Source organism: Rhea americana, unplaced genomic scaffold, assembly GCF_003343005.1.
Source record: "Rhea americana isolate MKP2758 unplaced genomic scaffold, rheAme1 scaffold_22, whole genome shotgun sequence".
NCBI lineage: Eukaryota > Metazoa > Chordata > Aves > Rheiformes > Rheidae > Rhea > Rhea americana.
The window spans coordinates 2,934,421-2,959,611 of record NW_028186329.1 but is presented as its reverse complement, the minus strand read 5'-3'; the positions used below and the strand labels follow the sequence as shown (position 1 = coordinate 2,959,611).

Below are 25,191 nucleotides of genomic sequence, written 5' to 3'. Positions count from 1 at the left end.
GTTGCAAAATTTTAAAATCATGGAAAAAAGAAAAAAAAAATCAAAGACATGAAGATGAATATCATCTGTACATTTTACAAACCAAATTTTCAAAGAGATTCTGTTTCAGCTGGGAAAAAGAAAAGCTATACATTCAAACATATTCATACGTTAACCAGTACTTTAAGCTTTTTTTCCAAAACAATAGAAACAACCACTGTAAGTAATTTTAGACCAGAAGTCAAATGGTGCTATCATAAGTAAAATGACAAATACAGCTTAGAATTTAACCTTCTATGTGGTTCATTCATTAGCATGTAGAGTAATACTTGAAATAATTTGGAGAGTGTTTCTGTGGTTTTATTTTTGCCCTTTTCCTGTTCTCATTATAATAAAATCAGATACACTGCCCACAGCTATCAAAACTTTAAGTCCAGTCAAGATACTAATGTCATTATATCAACATAAACCAAGTAGCAGTGTGAAACTCACAGGTGATTTGTATCAATACTAATACTCTTACTACACTTCAGCAGGGATTTGAAACTCCGAAGATTTCTGTTACTGTATGTTTCTTCATACTGAAAATGCCACGCGTGCAGAACAATTTGGTTTGAGTGCATATTCACCACAAGTCAACCCGGTTAACTTGGCTGGTTTTGTTCAGAAAAGCCTAGCCAGAGATGGTAATGAGAAGGGATGATGGTCGGATACCTGCATGCCAAAGCATTTGCTTCTTACTTCTAAATGGTTTCTGAGAAGAAAAGCATTATAACAGAGTTGTGTCCCCTTTCTGCATATCCCCATGGCAATATGTGCTGCTACTTCTCCTCTTTTCCTAATGAACTTACGGCACTATTTATCCTCTTTGGAATCAAAATCCTTCTGAGAATGAGGAACAAAGACAAATACCCCAGAAGATGGCAGATTTGAGCTTAGTCGACAGCCTTTAGAAAAGCCTTCTGAGTCATTCTTCTTCAGCCTGTATTTTCCAACTAAATTTAACACTCAGTATTTAAAGAGACATGCACGTGGCACCACCACCAAAATGTACAAAAAGTCCTTCTCAATAAAGGCCAAGGACCTGAAATCTGTCAAATACTGAAAATTAAAAAAAAAATAAATAAAAAGCAATAGCAGCATTTGGAAAGAAATCTTCAACAATAAAAGAATGCATTGATCTATTTTACTCTTTGGACATAACATACATACTTTTATAAATAACAGATTTACCAAAACACCTGTTAAAAAAGACAAAACTTTTTGCCATCATTTTTTGCAGCCATAATCGCAAAATACCTGTTTAATAAAAGGTAGATATTTGAGCTACATTACTTTTATGATCAATAGATAAGAAAGCAGAAACAAATATATACATATACTACCCATTCTGTTTTTCTCACTCACAGGGAAATTTACAGAGGAGCTTTACACAAATAGAAGTGGCAGGATCAGGAGCTCTATTACTTTTAATTTACAGTAGATACACAGAAGTTTCCCAGACACAGTGATTTATTGTCTTGCTCCCTGCCAAACTGTACCTTTGGCCAAATGGTGCAATACACAAAAACTGAAATTAGATGTGAGCTATGTCTAATAAATACTCTTTTGAGGTTTTGAAGCTACGAATTACATCGGGGTGGAATTTGTTTCTATGTACTTTATTACACAGCTCTTCATTTTACCTCTAGAGGATGAAAGCCCTCCGTTCCATAATATGGAACRAGAGACTATGGGAGTGGTGAAAGTAAGCCTATACACTCGGCAAACTTTTTGTTATGACAGCCAAGAGTTTGGGGACCAATTCCAGCAAACTTAATCTCATATCCAGTAAATAATTTCAGGAACACTCACCATGATTCCAGTGAGTAAACAGACTCCTTTCCCACAGTATGTATTAGGTACCATGTCACCATATCCAATGGATAGAAAAGTTATTGAAATCAACCACATTGCTCCAAGAAAGTTGCTAGTAACATCTTGTTGATCATGGTACCTGAAAAGSAAAAGAAAACAATTTCATTATCACAAAAACTTGTAGTAAATTTTTGTGCTGTCAGAAAGGGATATCACTAACTGGTGATCCAACTCTTCTTGTATTCTGCCRTTATTTCTTTTTTAAAAGGAATTATAAGAGAAGATATAAAACTCAAATACAATGACATTAGCAGCAAAGAAACAGAAGGTACAGCAATGGCAGAAGAAGCAGAGATGCTCATGGCATTTTATATTTCAGTATTCTGTTGTTATTAAAATATCAGAAACCTTGTTTTTTAATAGAATCTCTTCATGGGGGGGGGGTACAAGTCCTTTTAATCCTCTGCAGTTGCATAAGACATGAGTCTACTATAGATGCTGTTGTCTCAGGCATATATGGAAGTCAGAGATGGATGTGTGGGCAAGCAGAGAGCAGAGCAGATCTCCATCTCCTCAGCCTAAATGCAACTCTGYAATCAGAAATCTAATAAAGAATTGTCACGTGAATGCTGAATTAAACAACCTAGGATCCTCACTCTCCTTCAGCATGTTCAAGATAAATAGAACTGTGTGCTACTGTATTCCTCATCACCACAAGATCTTCACCTTAAAAACAAGAAAGCCTCCCTTTTGTGTTAATGTCAGCTATTAAATGCAATTTTCTGATGTGCCATTTGGTGTCTTAGTTTTAATATTCTAATAGAATATGTTCATTTTCTCCTTTAAAGAAAACAAGCTCAAATGAATAATCTAGTCTTCACATTATGTATAGAACTAATCAACTGAGAAGCCATTAGGACATGTTTTAGGGATAAAACCTGCTGTTACCACTCTCTCTGCAGGAAGAAAGGCCTAATGAATTAATGTAGATGGAATTTTGCTTCTCAGATACAGAGCAGCTCTGCAACAGAGTCAATCTCAAGGTTGCGATAACCCCTGCAGCTGCTGTGAAGCCTCAGGTTAGTTTTCTATGCTGTTGGATCCTCAAGGGTATTATTTTAGCTAATCCCCCAATCAGTGTCTCACAGTGGGTCACACGGTGCCACAAGGGAATTAACTCACAAATCCATAAGCAACCTACTTTCCACCACTGAAATAATTGCTTCAGTTTTCTTCCTTTCCAGACCTCACTCTCAATGACGAAGCAGGAATGCAAAGCGAACACAAAACCAGCCTCAGGACATCCCTGTTCTCTCACTTGCAATATATTCCTTGCATGTATCTGCAAAATAGCTTCATTCTCTTCTTCAGAGTCTCACCTATGCCCTGATGGTTACAAGGACCTACCAACTCTTTGCCTGCCAGAGACTACAGTGCTGATTGAAACCCAAGCTGTTCCACCGGGCACCTGCACTCTTCTCTCTGTTGGTGGCAATGTTGTCTTTTTCACATACTTTATACAAATTTCTGAACATTTTTTGTTCTGTTATTGCAGCATCTAGAACAATACCGTAACAGTCTGCCATTGGAGTGCCTAAGGATGACAGTGGCACAAATAACAATAACCACAACAGCAACAACAGTAGGAACGAAAACAACAGCAAGATTTAACACATTATCACAGAGCTCTGCCTAATCACAGAGAGATCTCTCATTGCTTTTTTTTTTCCACATTACACTAAATGTTATAGGTTTTAGACTTCATTTAATGAACTTGGARATTAAGCAGTGTGAAATATATGGATGCACAGAGAGAGATGTATTCATCCCATTCAGTAGGTCAGAAGAAAGGAAGAAAGCCTATGTATCATGCAAGTCCCCTCAGAATATCACACAAGTGCCATAAAACATAGATTTTGGGTAAGCTTCATAGAAAAGAGCTAAACCACTGCAGGCACTCCAAAGTGGGCAGCTCAATTAAATACAAATAAATACTGGCACTTTCTATAATGCCCATGTTTCAGTTTTGAACCTGGCCATTTCTGTATTTCAGACAGAAAATAATTTACCTACAAAGGTGAAAATAGGAAACAATGCTTTTGTTTTTTTTTTTCCCTACATTAATGTCCAAATTGTTACATCCTTAAAAAATTTCAGCCCTATGTGGAGATAACTTTAGAAATGTTGATATGGCTGAAAACAGAACATTTGAATATAAATCACTGTGCTCTGGAAATAAACACCTGTTTCAGACAAAGACTGCCAAAACTTCTCTCTCAAACCTTGAGCAATACAGGGTAAAAATAATGGAGTCTTTATAGATCCCCCTTTATTCAATATAGAAAATACAGAAAATGATCTATATATAGACCATTTAATAAAGGTGACAGGGTTATGCTAAAAAAGCACAATGACAACAACAGTTTTTTAGGTTTCATTGGAAATGTGGATCTTAATTAGTAAGGTCCCTTAGACGAAATATTCATTAAAGCCATCTGCATCCATATTCAGTAACACACCTGAAGGATCTGTTCAAATGTTTTTATTTTGTTAGCTCAGCTCTTTTGGATTTCCTACTCTGAATATTTCATCTGGTTATGATTTTAAGATTATAGTTCAGCAAACAAATGATACGCACACTTAATTTTTAAATCATCATCAATACTTACGATTTTATTGTGACCAAGTACAAAAGATACTTTGTATCCCCTCCTCAAGCATGGCAATTAAAACATAATTTCATCTTTCAACAACATAAAAAAATTCCTTTCTATCACAACTGCATGGAGAATGTTGAAAGAGTAAGTTCTCACATTAAAAATCCATTAGAAAAACAGAGACAACCTGAAAGGGAGGCTACAGTCCTGATAATTTCATACTGTCTAAGACAGACTTAGAGGAATGAGGGTGTTTTTTTTTTTTTTTTTTTTTTTTTTTTTTTGTAGCTTGACTCATGCTTTTTGAATTTCTGAGGTTAATAATTCTGTTACATGCCTAAATCCTTCTGATTTTTGTAACATTACAGGAGTGTTATAGATTTTCAAGTGCTTCATTATGTATTTATTTAAAATGAGCACTGAGGCATGAACTAGAATAGCCAGGGGAATTTTCCTTTTGAGTTGAGTGGAGGCAACAAAAGAAATTAAAAGTTTTGATTTTGGCTACACTGTGTCTACCATCAAATAAAGAATCATTACCTTTATATCATATAAAAAAATGGAGGGCATGAAGAGGAATTTCTTAAAAAGTAGAAATGGCAATATCATATTTGTTCAGCCCTGGGAACAACTATTGAAAATGAGTACAGGAGACTTAAATGGCTTAGTTTGGGCGAAGGAGGGGAGAGCTGGGGAATTCCTCATTACCTCTCTGACTTGTTTTCACACTTATCACAACCCCAAGACTCTTCCATTTTTCCAAGGAACAATAAAATGCATAAGGCAACAATCAAACTTCCCCAAGTTTTTGCATCAATCCAGCTCTAATGTGTTGCACTCCAGTCACTAGAAAAAAGTCATCGAATCATAGAATTGGTAAGGTTGGAAGCGACCTCTGGAGATCATCTAGTCCAACSTMCCTGCTCAGCAGGGTCACCTAGAGCATGTTAGMCAGGGTTGCATCCAGGCAGGCCTTGAAGATCTCCAGAGAAGGAGACTCCACAGCCTCTCTGGGCAGCCTGGTCCAGGGCTCMGTCACTCTCACAGGGAAGAAATTCCCCCTCAYGSTCAGGYRGAACTGCCTGTGCTTCAGTTTCTGGCCGTTGCCTCTTGCCCTGTCACACGGGACAACTGAAAAGAGTTTGTCCCCGTCCCCTTGACACCCTCCCTTCASGTACTKGTACACACTGATAAGATCCCCCCTCAGCCTTCTCTTCCCCAGGCTGAAGAGGCCCAGCTCTCGCAGCCGTTCCTCACAGGGCAGGTGCTCCAGCCCTCTGATCATCCTCGWAGCCCTACGCTGGACTCTCTCCAGTAGCTCCATGTCTCACTTGTACTGGGGAGCCCAGAACGGGACACAGTATTGAGATGAGTCATTCACACCACTATTTTTCACTTCAGTAGTGAGACTATGTTCAACACAGTCAGCTGTAATGGAGATTACAGTAAGAAGAAAACTCATGCACACAACCAGCCAGAACAAAGCTATCTTGTTCACTGTCATTAAGCAGCCATCAGCTAATACAAGCATTTCCTCATTCTGGCTGGAATTTGAAAGCCAACTTCAATGTAACTAAGACCAGAACACAACTATAATGTTCCTAAATTATCCATTCACCTACAGTTGAGAGCTCTCAAACTTGAGAAGAACATATGGTTAATTGGCATAGACACTAAGAAAAGCTTGGAAAAACAAACTAAAAGCTTTAGGAAAAAAAAAGACAAACTTTTTTTTAAGAAAACAAATTCAACACAAAATAAAATCCAGTCATTACCAACCAAATTCCAAACTTAGACCTTTCAGCATTAATCCTTAGTTTATGATTTTTATTTTGATAAAGATGCTGGTTTTTTAATTAGACTTACTGAAAAAAAGTATTTAACTACTTAAAGCCTACTATTCTCAGTCAATAAAAAACAGCACTAGAAATACAGTGAGCCACTCAAAATAGAAGATAAGAGCTAGTATTTATTATGTTAAAACTGCAGGTATGAACAGGCTGATTTTCTGGATCACATCCAGCCTCACACAGCAACAGAATAAAGGGCCATTTAGAATAGCAGTGTATTTCCCTGAGGCAGGAAAATCCTTGGCTGAAGGCACACAGGCATAAGTCTTATCACCTTTTCTTTTCTTCTCTGATAGGGAATGTGCTGGKAGGCAAGTGGTACTAGAGCTAGAACATGCTTCTCTCCAGTCATTCCTCATTCTGTGAAAAGTCACTATTTAGTTCTCAGAAACCAGCATATATCAGTCCTGAAAATATTCTAATTTAAGCCAAAAACAGCTGAATGATTAGATCTGTGCAAAAATAGAATGACTTGATTCCTCCTCAAGCCAAACTGCGTGGGAGTTTTACCATTCATCTCAAGAAGACATAAATATATTCTTCAACTGACAGTACTGCAGTGGCTTGGGTTGTCAAGGCAATATTCCAGATTCCTCACCAAACAACCTCTTCTTCTAGATTCACTCTCCATATGATTTTCAGTATTGTTTTTCTTCAGAATTATGTGCATATTTGATAATGTTTCAATTACCTGATACAACATCCACTTTTTAGTTGCATACAGTTATCACCCATTGATTTAATCTTGACATCTAATTCATATTCATCTAAAAAAAGKAATGAGTAAGAAGAAATAAAATGTAACATTAACTTAACCACTGATGCACTTATTCACACTTAGCAACTTTAGTGCAGTTTATTTGGCCTCCCTGGACAGCCTCTGATAACTCTGCACTCTTCGGTTTTGCTTTCCAGGACAACTCAAGGAAACAACAGAAAATTAAGTTGAAAAGATCACCCTTTCTGTAGGATAGAAAATAGATTGCTTGTACAGTAATCACACCAAAATTCCCATCTAGCAATACAACGCCAATCTAGGCAGAGTTTGGTCTTGTTAAACCTTAAAAACTTTTAGACTAATAATGGCTGAGAACAGGCTCAGCCTATTAAATCAGATTCTTGTCAAGACTCAGTCAAGAGACAGATGTATCTAACTAGCCATTAGAGCTTTCCTACAGTGTTAAGCCTTTGTGTTACTAAGTGCCTTTTTGGTCTTAGTTAGATAGTAACTACTGGCAGATTTTTTTCTTTTAATATAGCAACAGTCACAGACAAGTCCTTTTATTCCTTCTCATTTCCTCCCAATTAAAAGGAAGAAAGAAAGAAAAAAGATGAAACAAAGGCCTTGACTCTGAGACTAATGAAGTCAATGGAAGAAGTTCTGCCTCCCGTAGTGGGTTCAGGATCAGAGAGATGGTTTGTGAAGTGGATGTCACTCTTCTTTTTTGCTAACAAATCTCCTGACACACCCCAAATATTTACGAACAGCAGCTAAAATGCTCTTGTCCCAAAAAGGCTTCATGGAAGTGCAAGATGCTAATATGAACATCTAGATTTTACAGAGATTCAGAACTGTGACAATTCTAAACTCAACCTTAGAGAGCAGGTGTAAGTAAACAGACTGGATTGCTTCTGCAATGGTTAAAATGTTAATTATTTTTCTCTTAATTAAGAATATTTGTGGAGTAATGAAARCTAACAAATCCAGCAGAAGAATGTTAAATACAATTACATAACTAGCATTTATGATATGTTAACTAAAATGGATAGAAAGAATAATCCCAAAGAGAAAGAACGACAGAGGAGACAGAGAAATCAATGCAGAAATAGAAGGGTGAGATGGCATGTTTTAAGAAACATCATTATGCTTGAATACAAATTGCAGTTTAAACATAAGCAAGCAGACAGAAAAGAATCTAAAGCTCTAGCTGCTTTCAGAGATCTACCTCACGATGCCTGGGTGAAGGGTAACCCCATAGTAGAGAAATGAAGACTAATTGCTATTTTTTCCCAAAGGGTACCGAACTTCTGTTCGGCCTCAACTGGCCGAAGTCTTGGCTTGTTTTCTTGGAGCAGCACAGAGCTGATATTCCACTAAATAAGCATACTAAATTGGTATGCCTGTGTGCAGCTTTGGGAAATGGAAGGAGTTCCCATCATCCCAGAAGAATACATTTGGCTACAACTTAAACTGGATGTAACAAAGATGCTGCAGTTGTTCTGAAGACTGGGCATAATTCTGAATGTCGGCATGAAGTTCATAGTGTTGCCTGAAATGTACGTCACACACATCCCTTTCCAAAGCATCCAAAGATCTTGGAAAGCCAGACCTGAAGTCTTAAACCAACCACTACCTCTTAGAGGCCAAGTTCTGCTGGACTAGCCTGCCTTCCATCTGCCTACATCATGTTCTTTTAAATATCTGCCATGACCATTTTGAGAAACAAATTGCCTATTTTGATAGACCTTGTCCCAGCTTCTTGATAGCAATTTCTGCATTCCTTTAATCACCTCTCCTACAAGATCAAGGCAACAGCACAGTGAAATGGACCCAAGATACACTGGCTAAAGAGATGCAGCTGTGCCCCTTCTGAAGTAAGAACAGCACTGTTTCTCCCACTGAGTCTGCTACCATCACACCGTCTGCAACATTCGAAGAATTTCCCCTTCCCTTTCACCCCTGTGCACATTATGTCTTTATAAAGTATAATATATTAGACTTGAAGACATTAAAAAGCATTTAATGTGATACTACGCTTGTTCACCTTGTTACTTTTAAAGGATTGTTTTGCCTGTGTCAAAACTGCGAGATTTTGGTCAGGGCAAGAAATTACAAAAATGTACAAAAATTCTACAGGATTACAGATTCCTCTCTTCTACCTCAAGTCACAAAGGACAACACCTAGATCATAACTCTGTTACAGTATATAGGCAGTATATTACTACATACTCAACTACCCAGCTTAACTCGCAATTAGCAATCCTGGAGGAAATGAGAAGAAAGCACTGTTTAAAGATAAACTACTCTGGTAACAATAAGGTTACATAGGAAATTTATGTAAACATAGTATTTCTTGACACTAGGTATCACGAGAGAACTAGATTTTATGAGGATTCCAAACTGAACTGTATTATATGCATAACAAGAAAAACCAAGGTTACAGTAGCAAGATGAAATGTATATTAATCTTGATGTTTCATAGCATAAGGAAAATACTAAATGTCAGGGATTAGGAAGAAGTTTTGCCTATAGGCTGCTGTCATAGATCTATTAATCTCTGCAATTCGTATATCTGATTTAAAGCAGAAAAATGAACGATACAAACCTGTATCTTAAGGAGCAGTTAGGAGTTAGTTTCAAAGTGATAGCTCATGGCAAGGCTGCACGCCAAGCATCATTGCTAAAATCCAGAGCTGCACACAGAGTGCCCAAAAGGCACAAACCCTTCAAAGCCATGAGACAAGAAGGTGGAATAAGCAAGCAAGAATAACCAGGGTAGGTCCATTGCTTGGTATAAACCCATATGACACATCCCAACCCCACAGGAGTGCAAGAGCCTGGTCGGCACTGCCAGCCCCACAGGTGAACAGAAACCCTGGAGGGTGGTCAGGGGCCTGGAGGGCCTCATGCTGCACATAGGCTCCACCACAGCCCAGCACAGAAATGGCTTTGGAAATCAGAGAACTTGGTTCAAGACAAGAAACGTCCATCTTCAAAACTTGCCAAGCCCCAAAGATCTCTTTCCTTGTGCGATGGCCAAGTGAGCAAGGGAGAAGCAAGTTCAAAAAGCTTTTCTGTCACCTGTCATAAGACCTGAGGTCTGCCTATCGCACAGAGCTTCAGAATAATTATGTTCTTCACGCAGCTTATTTACCTTAGATTTCTTTTTCCTTAAAGTTACATCTAGGAATTTTATATGAACTGTCTCAAAGAGCAAAAAAAACAATGAAACACAGAAAAAACTCCAAACTCAGAAAAAAACTCAATATTCTTTGTAGCCATTGTTCTAATCACCAAAGGAATCATCTCTCACCCGTGGGTCACGCACAAGTCTGTGTCTCACTGGAAGTGTGAGATTGAACAAAAATGTTCAAATTGTTCCTTCACTACAGGGATGGAAATCAGCAGCAGAGGGAAAGAATCAGTTTCACTGTTTCTAAACGTGACTCTTTTTAATCAAAAACACACAAGAGAAATAGCAAACAAAACAAAGCCAGTAAGAACACTCCTTTCTTCCTCTCAGAAACTATAGCTGGGACTACTAGTAACAGCTATTGTTATGGCTACATGACTGATTCTTTCCATTTCAGAAATCTTTTATTAATTATGCATTGTGTAGAATTTCGCACAATGTTAATTATTTGGACTAATACACTTTATTCCATTTAGATGATCTTTTTTTTTTTTTCCAAACAGACGTAGCTTCCTTATGCTACAGAGCAGGCTCAGGGATTCAGCTTTTGCCAGCTTTGTTGAAATTCACTTGCATTTGGTCTCATTCTGGGTCTTTGAGAAAAACAAAAACAGTTTTCACACATTCCACAAAGTTGTCCTAGAGGTTAGAGACTCAACTCTCCCTTCTCAGCTCCTAGACACATGTCCGGACTGCACAGAGGAACTGAACGTGCTCTACGCAGCTCCGGCTCTCAAGACACAAACTGAGAGAGACTCCACTAGTCTTTTTTAGCTGTTTGAGCAAGAGTAGCAAATAGGCTGAAACGAGCAATCATAATTCACGCTCTTTGGGCTTGAATATTACAACGAACTCTACCTCCATTATCATATACTACTACTTACCCTTCACAAAAATGCACAACTACCTAGTCCTGTCCTAAAGGACAGGTCTGCACCAGGGAGGAACAGTAGCAAAAAATGTTTATATGAGTATACGAACATATATTTATATGAATATTTGAAAATATTTATTTTCATATGTCTTTCTGCTTCATTTTTCTGAAATAAAAATTCAGGTTTTAACTTTTCATAGTTCTGCGACACATTTCATGCATGACATTAACCATGTTTGTAACAGTTCATCCTTATTTTGGTGGTCTTCACATTCTGAGCTTTCAGCTCTGTACTTTCAAGTTTGGGTTGCCAAAGTCATGGATGCTCAAAGCTGCAACTAAACAATGGACTCTAAGTTCTCTATAATGACAAAAGCCTCAGTACCTATAAGCCAAGCAAAATGGATGGAAAAATTCTTGGAGTACACTTCCCATGGGCTTCCCACAAGGCACAGGAAAAAGAGCTGCTGATATTTTTTTCCTAGCACCTCAACAATTGGAGCACCCACCATAGGCAGCAAACTCAATTTAATTCTCTTCTCAAGCCCAAAGCTGATTCGAAGCAATGTTACTCTCTCCCTGTCCTAGCCATTAGGATACAGGTTGTGAAATCATCTCAGACCTTCTTTTTGAAGCCATCTCAACTTTAAATTGAATTCAGAATGGAGAGAGCCTGCTTCTGTGATCTAACGGAGAGAGATACTGCCTGAAAGGACCAGCGCAGGAGTCGGCAAAGCGGACGTGTTGATTCTAACTCCTGACAAAACACCGAGTAAACATCAGTTCTGCTTTCAAAGTAACTTTTAGCAAACATTTGAGAAAGTATAGAGAGCACGCACACACTGACTAATGTAAATAAAAAACAAAATAGTCAAGAGCTACTCCTTCTGTAGTTCTGTACCATCATCAAATGAGAGTCATTAAAAGAAGCTACTGTAAACAGACACACAAAAGAAATATTCTAATGCATGGTAAGTGCCGTAATCAACTCTAAGGTAAAATTTTTGAGTGTTTTAGTTTGTATACTTATTTTAAAAATGTATATATGCATGAATATTTTATTTCTGCAGTCATACTTCTGTTACACAGTATAATTTTTCAAATTTTTGATACAAAAAGAATCTTATTTTTCACAAGATCTTTAATTCTTCAAAATCTAACAGCATTAGCTACAGCTGTGTTATTGGTATATCAATCATTCAAAAAAAAAAAATCAAAGAAAGTCTCTTAATAAGCTCCACTGTGAATCATTTGGTATATTCACTAGCAACTAATTTTCCTGAAATTTTCCTTTATCTTGCATTTTACATTTTCTCTGGAGATAGTGTGCTACTATTTCATACCTCTCAGGAAGAGGAAGATTTGTGTTTTGCTCTGTTTTTTGCTTTGTTTTTTAAGTTTAGATCATCAAACAGAATCAACTGAGAGCTAAAAAATCTGAAGGAATTTGCTGAAGAAAAACTTCAGAAACTTCTGTTTTAGAAATCAGAATCTAGAAACAAAACTAATCATTATGCATTTAAAACCAAGCCCACTACCTGAACTAGGTAAAGGCTAGCCTTTCTTTTGCGGGCACATATGGCGGAAAGGATGGGGGAAAAGAGGAGGAGGGCAAAATTACCCATCAAAGACAATGCTAAATTGTCAGAGAAGAATGTTGCAATCTGAGCAGTTGGAAGGTATTTTTCTCTGATGGAACTAATTTCATTTATCACCATACAAATTATTATTTTTTAATTCCTTGTTTTTCTACAGCAGAACCTAATGCCWTCCATAAAAAGTACTGAAGGACAAGTTCACAGTCACAAAATTTCATTTTAATGTCAAAACTTCTTGAAAATATAAACTATTTTACCAACACAAGCATGTTTTCTAATGAAATGCACATTGGAAACAGATAACAAAAACAGCTCAAGCTATTTTTTCCCCTAGAAATCTCCCCTAGAATTAAAAAACAATATAATCAGCAGATTTATCCAAATATACGTTCTGAATAGACTGGAGGATAAAACTGTGCTATATAGGATAGCACAGTTCCATTACTTCTCATGGAAGTAATGATTTTACAAAACCAAGGCAGAACTGTTTTTAGCTAACTTTGGGTCTGAGACGAAGTCTGTGGTCAGTACAAACAATTTCATTGACTGCCTCAGATCTTCGATGAAGCTCATACCCCACATCACTGGCAATGCTAGCCTCATGTATTTAACATAAATTAATGCAAAGTATATTTGTTCCTTGAATAAATTTTAATGTCTATTATGTAAAGGAAAGGTTGTATTTAGTTTACCACTTCCATAAGTCACACTGCTTGGAATTAAGACAGATTTTACTGAATATTTATAAAGATAATTCCACACATGAAGTCTGTGTACTTGAGAGTCATCCAAAAGTTGTGCCAGCTTTCACTAACAGTCTGTTACTGATGTATTGGGGACAATAAATACATTTAATTTCATGAAATATAAGGAAGTATAGAAACATAATTATATATTGTTATATAGCAAATGAAGCAAGAAAGCACTTGTAAGATAAATACTTTTCCACTTAGATTTTTATGTATGAAACTTTAGCATGAGGTTGTCAAATTTTTTTTTTTAAGTGTTCTCCCTTTTTCAGTTTTATTCTTTTCATCACACTGATAAATAAGACAGTTAGAAAAATACTTCCAGGTGAATTCCTGTGATGACATGAGTCTATATAAATAAGTAGATGTATTAGTCATTTTACAGCCACATTCAAAGAACACAGAATCTTCTCCAAGTATAGTATGTGGTACAATTACCTGACCTACACCAGAGAAGAATTTAGTTCAGTAAATGGCTGAAATAGACAAACTACTAATTTCTTCTGCTAGCTGATACTAAGAAACAAAGAAAAATAGCTGGTTTTGCTTTCTTCATAGCACCAACACACCTGCCAATACATCTTGGAGCTACAAATGAAGGGCAGCAGGTGACAATCATATTTCACCAGTTTATATAGGAGATTTTTGCATTCCAAGCTCCCAGATTTCAGGAATTTAACTCTTTACAAATGTCTTTAACTAGAAACAGTCATTTGCTAGAGCTCATAACTGATTATCTGTAGAGAAGAAAAAAWTTTCTTTCTCTCTGGCACTACTAACATATTGCTGTACACCTTACACTAGAGTGAACGGGTATGAAATTATAGATAATAAATAAAAGATAAACTATAGGGCAGAATTTCTGTAACAACTCTCTTATGGCTAACACAAATTAAAAGAAATACCATAGTTTCTATCAAGCTATTAGAAACAAAATATAACCATAGTACTTAACTAAGGTATTGGTAATTAAAGAATATCATCCTCTTTTGCTTTCATTCTCTTTGTTAGATTTGAAGAAATAGTGCTCAGCCAAATACATCTGAAAGAAAATGCTTAAGAAATGGCATGTCACCACTGAACTATGTAGTACTAGAAGCCTGAGATTCTACGGAGCCTGAATCTTCTACTTTCTTCCCATAATTTTTCCTCATTAAAAAAAGAGTAAAAAGAAAAAAAGTAAAATAGAACTTCTCAATTTTGCTAATTTTGCAGTCTCAAGTTTATTAGCTTGCTTGATTTCAGGATAGCATAACACTAAGGATGATTAACCCTATAGAGATCATCCTCATTTTAATGGTAGGAATTTATCAAAAAAGAAAAAAATCTTGCAGTATTTTCTCCAAACACCATACACATGAGAGTTCTTTCTACTGCCAAGTTCTTTTTACCAGGAACATTTTGTTGCCTGATCTCTTGGCCTTCATTCAAGACTTTCTCATCGTTCATCTCCAGTGAATTCATTGAAGAACTGGAGAAAGTAGTGAAATGCTATACTCTGAAGGAACTCAGGGAGGTGACTTTTTTAGCAAGAAACTGCAGTTACATGTTGTCACTCCATGTTCTACTGGAGGGAAGCAGCCTGAGTGGCAACAGAACTTATTTTTGGAACTCTCTACACCTATATCATGTATTTTGCAGTCTACAACTGGAACATGTCAGAAAAATCTTTTAATAATAACACAGAGATTTTTGACCAAAGTCTCTTGATTGCTCTATTGGTAATTTCTATGCAAATCATACACATGTGAGATATCCATGTGACTTTCATATTTAAACTCAACTCTCATGCCATTATTCAAGCAAGCAAGCACACAATTGGGGTCGCACTGAACTAAGGATTTATAGGAGAGGAATCTGTGACTTTGAGGAGGCTACCTACAGCTTTACTGATTTGATATGAATGCCAGATGAATTTCAACTGGTGTTCACAAAAAGCTGTCAATATAATTAGTATTAAACTGCAACAAAGATAGTCCAAACAGGAAGATAAAATGTTAAATGAGCTTGAACTCTAATTTACAATGCTCTCTTGGCCCTAAAAATGAGGTGGCATTGGTGGGGCAAACATGGGGAAGCATGCACGCACGAGGTATAGTTCTAGACAAAATAATGCTAATCCTCCACCATTCACTTGCTTGGCAAAACTGGCCTTCTGCAAGACTTTACCTATACAATAGGAACGGAATCCAATTACCAAAAAAAAAAAAAAAATGTAGAGCAATTGTAGAGCTTCCTTTTACAAATGTGATTGTGGAACTGCAGCTTATTCTGGTATCTTGACTGTTTCCAGGTTCTTGCTTCATAAAAGTCCCTGAGATTATCATTTGAAAGCATCACAAAGATAGCAACATTTTTGCTATTTGTCCCTCATTTTAAATGAGTAACGACCACTAGCTTATAGGTCAAAGATACCTTATTCCATTAGTAAAAATACACAGCAGAGTAAGTTTGGTTTGAGAGAGGAAGAAAAGGACTAGACACAGAACTGAAGATATGTGTTACTCTACCAGACCTGGGACCACTTTATGCGTAAGTCGTATTTCTGGAGCTACAAAATACTCATTCAAACATTCATTCATTCACTAAATTTAACAGATTGAAAATTCCTGTAACAGTTCATTTGAATGTTACCTTTTATAGAACTCAAAAAAAAGATGCGAGTAAAGGTCAAATTACTGAGAAAACMATCTTAGGCTTCTTTAAACCCACTTTTGAGTTCAAGAAATGGAGTTCTGAGTCTCTCAAGGGGGAAGAGGACAGACCTCCAACTGCACTGATCACAAATCCCTGAAAAATATATTATTAGATCCACAGTCTTTCTCTTCCACTCCACATAGCTCCAGTTATTTTCTCCTTTAGGTTCAGAAGCTGTGATGAAATAGAAGTAGAAATCGAGCTGAAGAATGGCCACAAAGCCTTCTGCAGAGGATGGACCATGTTTCCTGAAAAACTGTTCCCAAAAAGTAAGCAAGCATAAAGTAACCATACAGAATAACCGTGTTTCCTGCATTTTCACTCTTACTCAGAATATGTGCCGCTAGATTGTATCTCTCTACCTGTATGATGACTTTATGTGACATAAAAGCATTATCACTGTTCAAACCATTTTGTTATTCAGTATAAGGATACCATACCAAACAGTAAAGATAAATATCATTACCTGCATGGAACAGACACAAAGAGCGTAAATGACTTTGTCAAAGGTCTCAACAGAGCTGTAAGATGGATGCTCCATCTCATGCTTTAACAAGTAGAACACCATTTGTATAATTAAATAACTGCATTTTCCACTAAACCTTTCCACTTTTTATTTTTCTACATCTTTATGATTTTATAAATATTTCTATACATTTAGCATTCTTTTGTTGGTATACTAAAACATTCATTTCAATATTCCATGCTATCTACAGAACTATACCCTGTTAATTGAATGATAGCAAAGTACTAGGGTTGATCCTATTAAGAACATACAAAAATTCTTTGAGCCTGATYTTTTTTCCTTTTGAATAAAATGAAAATGAACTGGTGTGCTCTGTAATTCCTGGTGCAGATTGTTGTGTCTCCAACGGACACTGAACATCAGGCCACAGCATCTGCTTCTTGACTGATTGTCTGTGCCAAACCTCATCTTGCAAAACYAAGAAAAATCATATTCCTTGCCATCAGAAATACAATCACTGAAGGACAACAGTGTCCTGCTGTGGTACTCTGATTGTGTCAGCAGGTCATCTACCTACCAGCATATACAGAACAGGGAAGGTAACTGATGTGATCTGCTTGCAAGGAGATGCAATTGTTAGAGCAAGTACCACTCTAAATGCAGTATTATTAAGAATTATCAAGCACAACTTTTGTCAAACATTGGTATGCTTGGAAAAGGAGGAAAATTAATGCTGCAGGCATTACTGAGAGCTGACAAGCCTCTTTAATGCTAAATTAACTAAATGCAACATATAATTTGCTTTTGAATGCCTTGGAAAGAATCTACTGCAAAAGATTCCACTTTTACACCAAAGTTCGAACAGGCAGGGATACAATTTTAGAAGCTCATTAGTCTGAAGGTGTATGACAATTTTCTGAAAAGATGATAATTTTCTGAAAAACAAAGTCAAAAGAAAAGACATTTGGGCATGAATATTTGATCTGAAATCTCACTGTTCAGTTTCAGATAATGTTGCACTTTACCATTTTGGTTTATGGGAAGATTTTCAAGCTATTATCTACTGCATTTTTCAAAATATAGGAGATCACCTTTAACTCAAGGAATCGGAACAGCGACTATTTTTTCTGAAATATGAAATCCAGCCCCTAGTCAACACTTATATCCCAAAGGAAACATTTTGSATAATTCTCAGGTGAACACAATTACTCTAAGTGACTGTGCAAACGATAAATTTATGGTATTCAGTAACAACAGAGATCAGGTCTGACTGAAGGAGACAGGACACAGAGATTAGGGCCGTCCCTCAACGATATGTACCTACAAGGGGCCAGGCTGAAACAGCAAGCAGACAGTGTGCTTGCCAAACAGCACCGGCAGCAGCGTTGGCTCCGCATTCTCCTACTGTGACCCCACTCCAAACCCAGCAGTCGGCAAGCAGTGTTTTATAAACACATTTAATCCCCACAAGATGCATCATAGCCCAAATCTTAAATTCTAGAAGCAGTCATCGAATGTTCTGACATGACTGATTATTAACAGAGATACTTTCCATGCTCTGCCCTGCTCTTCTCCAGAGCTGGATAGAGGGAGCAGGTTCTCTTCTCTGGGTTTCATGTTTGATATTCGTCCAACTAGAGAGGCAGCAGCAGTAGAAAATAAGCCAAAAAAAGAAAAACAAGTGTTCRGCAAACATCCTCCTCTCCCCTCCAGCAGCATCATGCTGCAATGGGACGAGCACTTTTTGTCTCTCTTTGAGATCAAATCCTTCTGTTTAACACTCGCACAGTAAACACGGGAAATAATCTCGTTTGACTCTCTGTTGTTTTGTTTTGTTGCAAAAACACCCTGACAGCATGAAACAGCTAATATGCAGGAGACAAAGGACAGAAACGCACTACTGACTTAGAATGCTTTTTGCAAGCAAAGACACAGTGCTTGAATTCAGCTTTTTGATACTAATATTTTTGTTCGTGAAAAAGATCATAGCTTTGAAAGACAACAATCAGCCATCACTGTAAGTCTTATTCAAAAATGACACTTCCGTACTGCAAAATTTTTAATTCCAAGGATGACTGAGCACCAGGTACTGCATCAGACTCATTCCTGAACCTGGGTTTTCATGGCTCAGGTTGCCTTAGCTTATGAGAGCGTGAGGTCACAGCTTGACTACGCCGAGGTTTCATCAGCTGAGCCCCCAAATGTTTAAAGATTTTAATCACATCTCTACAAAAGTGTTTGCTCTGTTGTGTGACTATCTGAGGCATATTACTTCGAAATTGTGTCCTTTACAGTTTTCCTATTTATGCTAAGAAATGCAGCACTCAATCAGAGATACAAGGATGAATTAAAAATGGATGTCTAGCTACTCTGGTCAAGTACCAAGATGCAAATGTTTAATATTCTACAATTAAGAATATGTTCAAAAATGGATATGCATAAGCTAGAGCTAGCACTGCCTGGGGTCACAATCACTAAATTTTCCTCTAAATAGAAGGAACTACAAATTCTCCTCCCCCTCCATGATAACAGCAATTAAAAATGCTATCACCTATTTGATTACAGATGTTAACACAGATACTTTTGTGAGTTAACACAAATTATATTCTACATAAGCAAAAGAGTGCTTCCCACAAAAACACGTTCGAGACATGATTAAGTAAGATGAATCAGACAAGGATGAATTTCACTTACACGCAGATTCTGGTCTCTCAGAGGACCTGGCAACACAGGATCACCAAAACCCCAATATATAAGCAACAGCAACTACAAACAGCCTATAAAAAGGTACTTCATTAAAATCAAACAGCTAGTGGCAGTTGTCACTTTGGAATTTCTTTCACTTAAATTAAACGTGTTTGTAAGAGTCTTTCAATCAGGTTCAACAAGGCATAGTCTCCYAATAGGGATTTTAAAATTAAAACACTTTCACTGTCGTAAGATTATTCCGTTGAAAACCCTCTTAGTGCCCTATAAACATGGAATTTGACAAAAGAGAAAATTATTATCCCCTTTTTATTGCATCTCTCTCTGCAAACCCTGTTGCAGTCTTCCTGCCTCCTTGATATGGCATGACATCACCACCCTGACCCCAGCTCCTGAAAAGAGTTGTGAGAAGTCTATACAGAGACAAGAAAGGTTAAAATTACAGATAGAGGCAAGACAGTTGGGATGAGATGGTTACTAGCTCAAGCATTTAAGAGGGAAAAGCACCAGTCTGGAAAGGTATAAAATCTTAAAGGAAAAAAACAGGAAGGCCAGTCAGGATGGCTTGTATAGCCAGGACTGGTAAGGCATTGCCCAGCCACCAGCGTGGAGGTGCTGGATGGCACCAAAGCAGCACTGAAGACCCATCCTTGGGAGCCACCGAGGTCACCCTTCTCCACTGGCTCAGCAAAGCCTCTCAGGGGTCTTACTGGGGTGCTAAAAATACCAATGCTTAGCTGAACAGCACACAAAATCCTAGCTAGAGCTCTTAGATTTTAACAAGCATATAATTGCTTTGTACATCTAAGTCATGCATACGCTGCTCACACAGCCCTTTTTACCTGGCTGAAGGCTACCAAACACTTGGACCAAAAGAAGGTCAGAGCAGAGCATTACAGGTAAGGAAATTAAAGATGTAGTTAACATCATTAGTTAATCCCTAGATTGCAAAGGGGACTTTGGCAAATCTAGTTTAAAGTAATCTAAATCCTAATCTTTTTATACAAAATCCTCATCTTTGAAAGAATATGTTTGTGTGTTTGGCCCACACAACTCTCAGTTCCTAGGTTTTCAAAACCTTCTTGTTTTTTACTCCAAGGTTACATACAATTGAAAATATTTTAATACAACTTGTCAGATGAAACAACATGTTAAATGACTATGACTACGCTTGTATCTACAGATTTATTCTCGAGTTTAGGATTATTAAGAATACCTCCTAACATGATCACCACCTGCTTTACTATGCCATCATAACAAAGTATATGCAGCTTGAAGGAACTGATGAACAATATATCTATCGCACACCACAAACTGGAACATAATCCAGAGACTACATCAGCATTAACCCATTATCTTGTCTTACTCTTTTACCTTTAACCATTCTACCATGCCTTCTTTTTGTACTATAATATGTTGTATTGCTTCAAAGACAGCATATACTATATTCTTAATAAATCTCACTAGTAGCATTGTTCCAAAGGAAAACATAAATCCAAAAGAATTACAGTCAAACTCTATATGCCTTACAACAGGTTTCCATGTGTTCTTTATTATACCTACATAAACTGTTTTCAGTTTTCAAGCAGCTGTAGAAGAACATAGCATTTACCTATTGCTCCTTCTGGATCTACCAAAAAAGCCAATTTTTTATTTGGATCCATTACCCTCTTCTGAATYTGGTTATGTATATCAGACATACTCTGATATACTTCTGTGATGGACTCCCTTGCTGTCTTGATTATTTGATAAAATATCTGATGTCTATTGGTAAATTTGCAGTCAAAAAGGATAATTTCATAAACAGTTACATCTGATTTTATTTATGAATTGCTTTGAGATGTAAATATTATAAAAGAATGACATAACATTTACAGTCAATCTACATTGACTCTGCAAAATCAGGAACTACAAGGAAACTGGAAAGCAAAGAGTCATTTGATCATTGACAGGTTCAGACCAAGTCAAGGTGATATTAAGGCACATTTGATCACTATGGTGTAGGACATTTAACAGCTACCTTTACAACCACTGGAGAAACCTGACTGTCAGTAGCAGATTTGGGGTCCAGTCAAACCAAATGAAATTAGAGAACTGTCATACAGAGTCAGTATTGTCAATACACAAACATTATTTTATCTGCTGACAGTGATCAGAAATATTAGCTAGAAAAAGGAAAAAATGAGAGGTCATTGCTTCTGGGCTTTGGGGGCTAAAAATAGGTTTAAAATTAAATACCTCAACTTGGCTTTCTAAAAATTGCTACTACAAATCTCTGCACTGGCATTGCAGAAACTGCTGAAGACTGTTTTCAATATGGCATTATATATGCAGTGTAACAATTTCAGATGAGGCCCTCAAGCCAACCGAAGAAGCCAAACACATAACACAAGGAAATTAGATAGCTAGGGGAAGTTTATTTCTGCATGAAATACAACTGAGAATCTTGCTGCATCCATATGCTTGTATCAAATGAATCCTTAGCATTTGCTTAGCAGTTGCCATCTGTGAGTTGCTTATTGAAAGCTCTGAGATGGCATCATATTTCTAAAAGTTAAGACAAATTTATTTGTAGAAAACACAAATGAACACTGAGCACTAAAGGATTTCACCTTCACACACAGAGGGTTGTCTCTTTTGTTTGTCCGTTAAATCAATGAAAGAATACAGAGCAAAAACCGAATGGAGGAAAAACGCTGACTAAACAACCTGCTCAATCTGAACTGACATCATTCCCCAAAGTTAGACAGAAGCACAAACAGAACAAAAAATGGTGCCAAAAATGTGCTCTCTGGGGAGGCAGAAAATTCAGTTCCGTTCTCAGTTCTGCTACTGTAAATCCACAGTAACTCTAGGCATGTGATAGGAGCCGTTCTGGACCCACAACAGTGTACTGCAGGCAAACGTGGCTCATGTTGCCCTGATACACAGCATACATTATGGCCATGTTCACATCCAGAACGCTAGCTTTTTTTCTCTTGCTTGGAAAAAATAGGAGGACAACAACAGCAACTCCCCTCTATACAAGCTGGAAAGGCATACTACTCCTCACAGCAGGGGCAGGTCTTCTTCAAAAGAGTAAAGCAAATCTGTCAGGTTTTTAAATGAGACAATACTGTGCACATTGCATAAACTTTTAACTTTTTTTGAGAAACGTTTCTATTTTATCTGCTAAAACCAACTAATTGCTGTGCACAGAGCTATTTCAGTTACAAGATCATTATGAGAGATCACAGTAAGTAATCCACTTACACGGCTCATGATTCATGTATCGAAGTAACACATTCACAAGTGTTCTAGATCATGTGCCTCAGAGATGTTATGAACGCAAACCGCTATTGAGTTAGGTCTAATAAAAAATTTAGAGTTTCATTATGAAGCCCACATATGATTGACAGCAATATACTGTCACTGGCAGTTAAAAGGCTGCTATTCACAGCTACGTAATGTAATCTTCCCCTCAAAATAGACATAAAAAAATAACAAAAAAGCAAGAGTTTCTGGCACTGCATATACAGCAACCCTTCAGTGCTTTCCCCACCTTCTGCTGGCAAGCTCCCTTGGCCAGATGACTCTGGAGCCTTAGCAACCCGCTTGCGCTCAGTGTATGCTGGCTACCCACTGTCATCATCTGCCCCCCACTCTCCCCTCACTAATGACCTTAAACTGCAGTCCCAGAAAATACCCTGCTCACCAACACAAAGTGTCAGGCGCTATAATTAGCYTTCTGGGAGCTAACAATAAAGCCATTAAGGCACTGAGAAAGACACATGCCCTGCCTCAGTTCAGTGTACCTCAAGTGACAGACGGTTGCAGCRGGAAAGCCTGCGTTCAGCACAATGCAGGCAGCTGAACTGCTCTGCCGAGGACCCACGGCTTGTCTCTGCACAGCCTTCTGGGGAGAGATGGATAATGATGCTCCTTCRTGTCTCCTTGCTCACTACAAAAAGCACTGCTTCCGAATCTCCTTCCATTCACAGGACATTATTATTAGTATTAATATTTTTTTAGTGAAACGTCTCCTGACTTCAAAAAGCCTAACAGTTTCAAAGTCAGGCTGTCATTCAGCAGCTCTGGCTTCTGTTGAGAATACGTGACTTCCCAGTAAGGACGCTACCTACTGTGACTAACCTCCACCTTCAACAGCAGTTGGAACAGAATGAGACTGTTAATTGCATTCCATAATTCTAATACTTTAATCTGACTATTAAATCTTACCTCCATCATTTTTTTCTAATTTGGATGGCCAGCAAACCGCTTTAATAACAAGCAGTAATACTAAAACCACTAATGCAAAGCCTTATGTAAAACCTCTGTATAATTCTTCTTAATGAGCTTGGTGCTAGAGTGATTCTGAGAACTGTTTACACCTAAGMCCATTAAGTTTCATTCATGTAAATTCCCCCTCATCAAAAAAGCCACCAAATTGCTGACTAAGTCCTAATTTCTGCTAAATGTAGCAAAATACATGAGGGTTCCACAGATGTATATATATATACACACACTGTTAAGTGGAACTCTTTCTAAAGGTAACATTTATTTTCTGAATCATTTTGTGTACAGAAAATAGTCTATTCCACCAAACAGATTCCCTCCAGTTACATTTTTTTTTTAAACAACTTAAACACAGAGGAAAGAAATGTATTTAATTTCTGTAAACTAAACTTCAACTATCAAGCAAAACAAACCTATTAAGATCCCAGGAGACATTCTCTGAGTGTGATAACCTACACAGCACAGAATGGATTCAGTGGCCTTTTCTGTGAAAAATGGCTATTGTACCTTCCTACGGCTATACAAAAATGGGTATTTATTTAGAGTGCTTCAGAGGTGTGTGTGTGAGAGTGACGTTAAATGTACTTCTCTGTAAGCTACAGGCCTACTTGTTTTCAGTGGACTAATTAGTAACTAGGAACTAGAACCAGTATCATGCACTCAGCAGAACATTTATATATCCCCTCTAGGGAAAAGCTGAGGCAAAACACACAGAAAACTGGGTGTGCAACTAACAAGAATAATACTAATATCTAACTCCTAAAGCCAAAACATATCCCCTTCAGTGGTTTTGAAATGTAAAATTAGTATCATTACATGTTAAGGCACATGACCTTTGACTGGACTCCACTGACAGAAGGTAATTATCCTAGGGACATACTAGTCCAACAAACAGTTCTATATTTAACTTGCTTGAAGTTTAGTTCAGTTTTGTTTCTAAAGAGTCACTGGTTACCCAGCTTACCATCCCACGCCTTACAGTCATTTCAAGAATAGCAACTGCCATTTGAAGTATGCAATATCTGCCAGTTCAGCAGAGAGTTGAAAAGTCAGCCCTGATCGCAACCCTCCCTTCAGCATACCTGACTGCACAACTAAGCTTCCTCCCAAGGATCTCTCTGATGCAGAAATGCCTCAGTTATCGTTCCATAATTTTGACTGTGAGAGACACAAGCTTTATATGTTTATTTTGAACATGCATTAAAAAGTTAGTAATAAAATATTTTTAATGAAGATATTATTTCATAATAATAAAATATTATAAATTATTAATGAGTGATATATAAAATAGTGATGGCAATAGATGCTGAAGTTGCTCAGAATCACTTAACAAGTGATAATTTGGGAAATTCCTGAGTAGACACATTTTGTTGAAAGAAAACTGGTGGGAAGGGAAGTGAAAAAGAGGAGACAAAGAGAAGGGAATCTGAGAGCTGCCCCAGGCATTAAATCTTTCACAAAGAATAGCCTAATTGTTTCCTTCAAGTTAGCCTGTTTCATACAGGGAACATTTCCAAGTAGTCCTGTCCAACTAGAAGTTACCTGCTCATTTCTTTCTTTCTTCTTCTT

The 25,191-nt window shown here is 37.3% G+C and overlaps 1 protein-coding gene across 1 annotated transcript in view; it reads right to left on the bottom strand.

The window, feature by feature from the left end:
• KCNN2 (potassium calcium-activated channel subfamily N member 2) overlaps nt 1-25,191 on the bottom strand; it is a 69,261-nt gene that overhangs the window by 22,355 nt on the left and 21,715 nt on the right. The window contains exon 4 of the mRNA XM_085305374.1: nt 1,834-1,975. Within this exon, the coding sequence (XP_085161500.1) occupies nt 1,834-1,975 (142 nt within the window). The remainder of the gene's footprint in view (nt 1-1,833; nt 1,976-25,191) is intronic.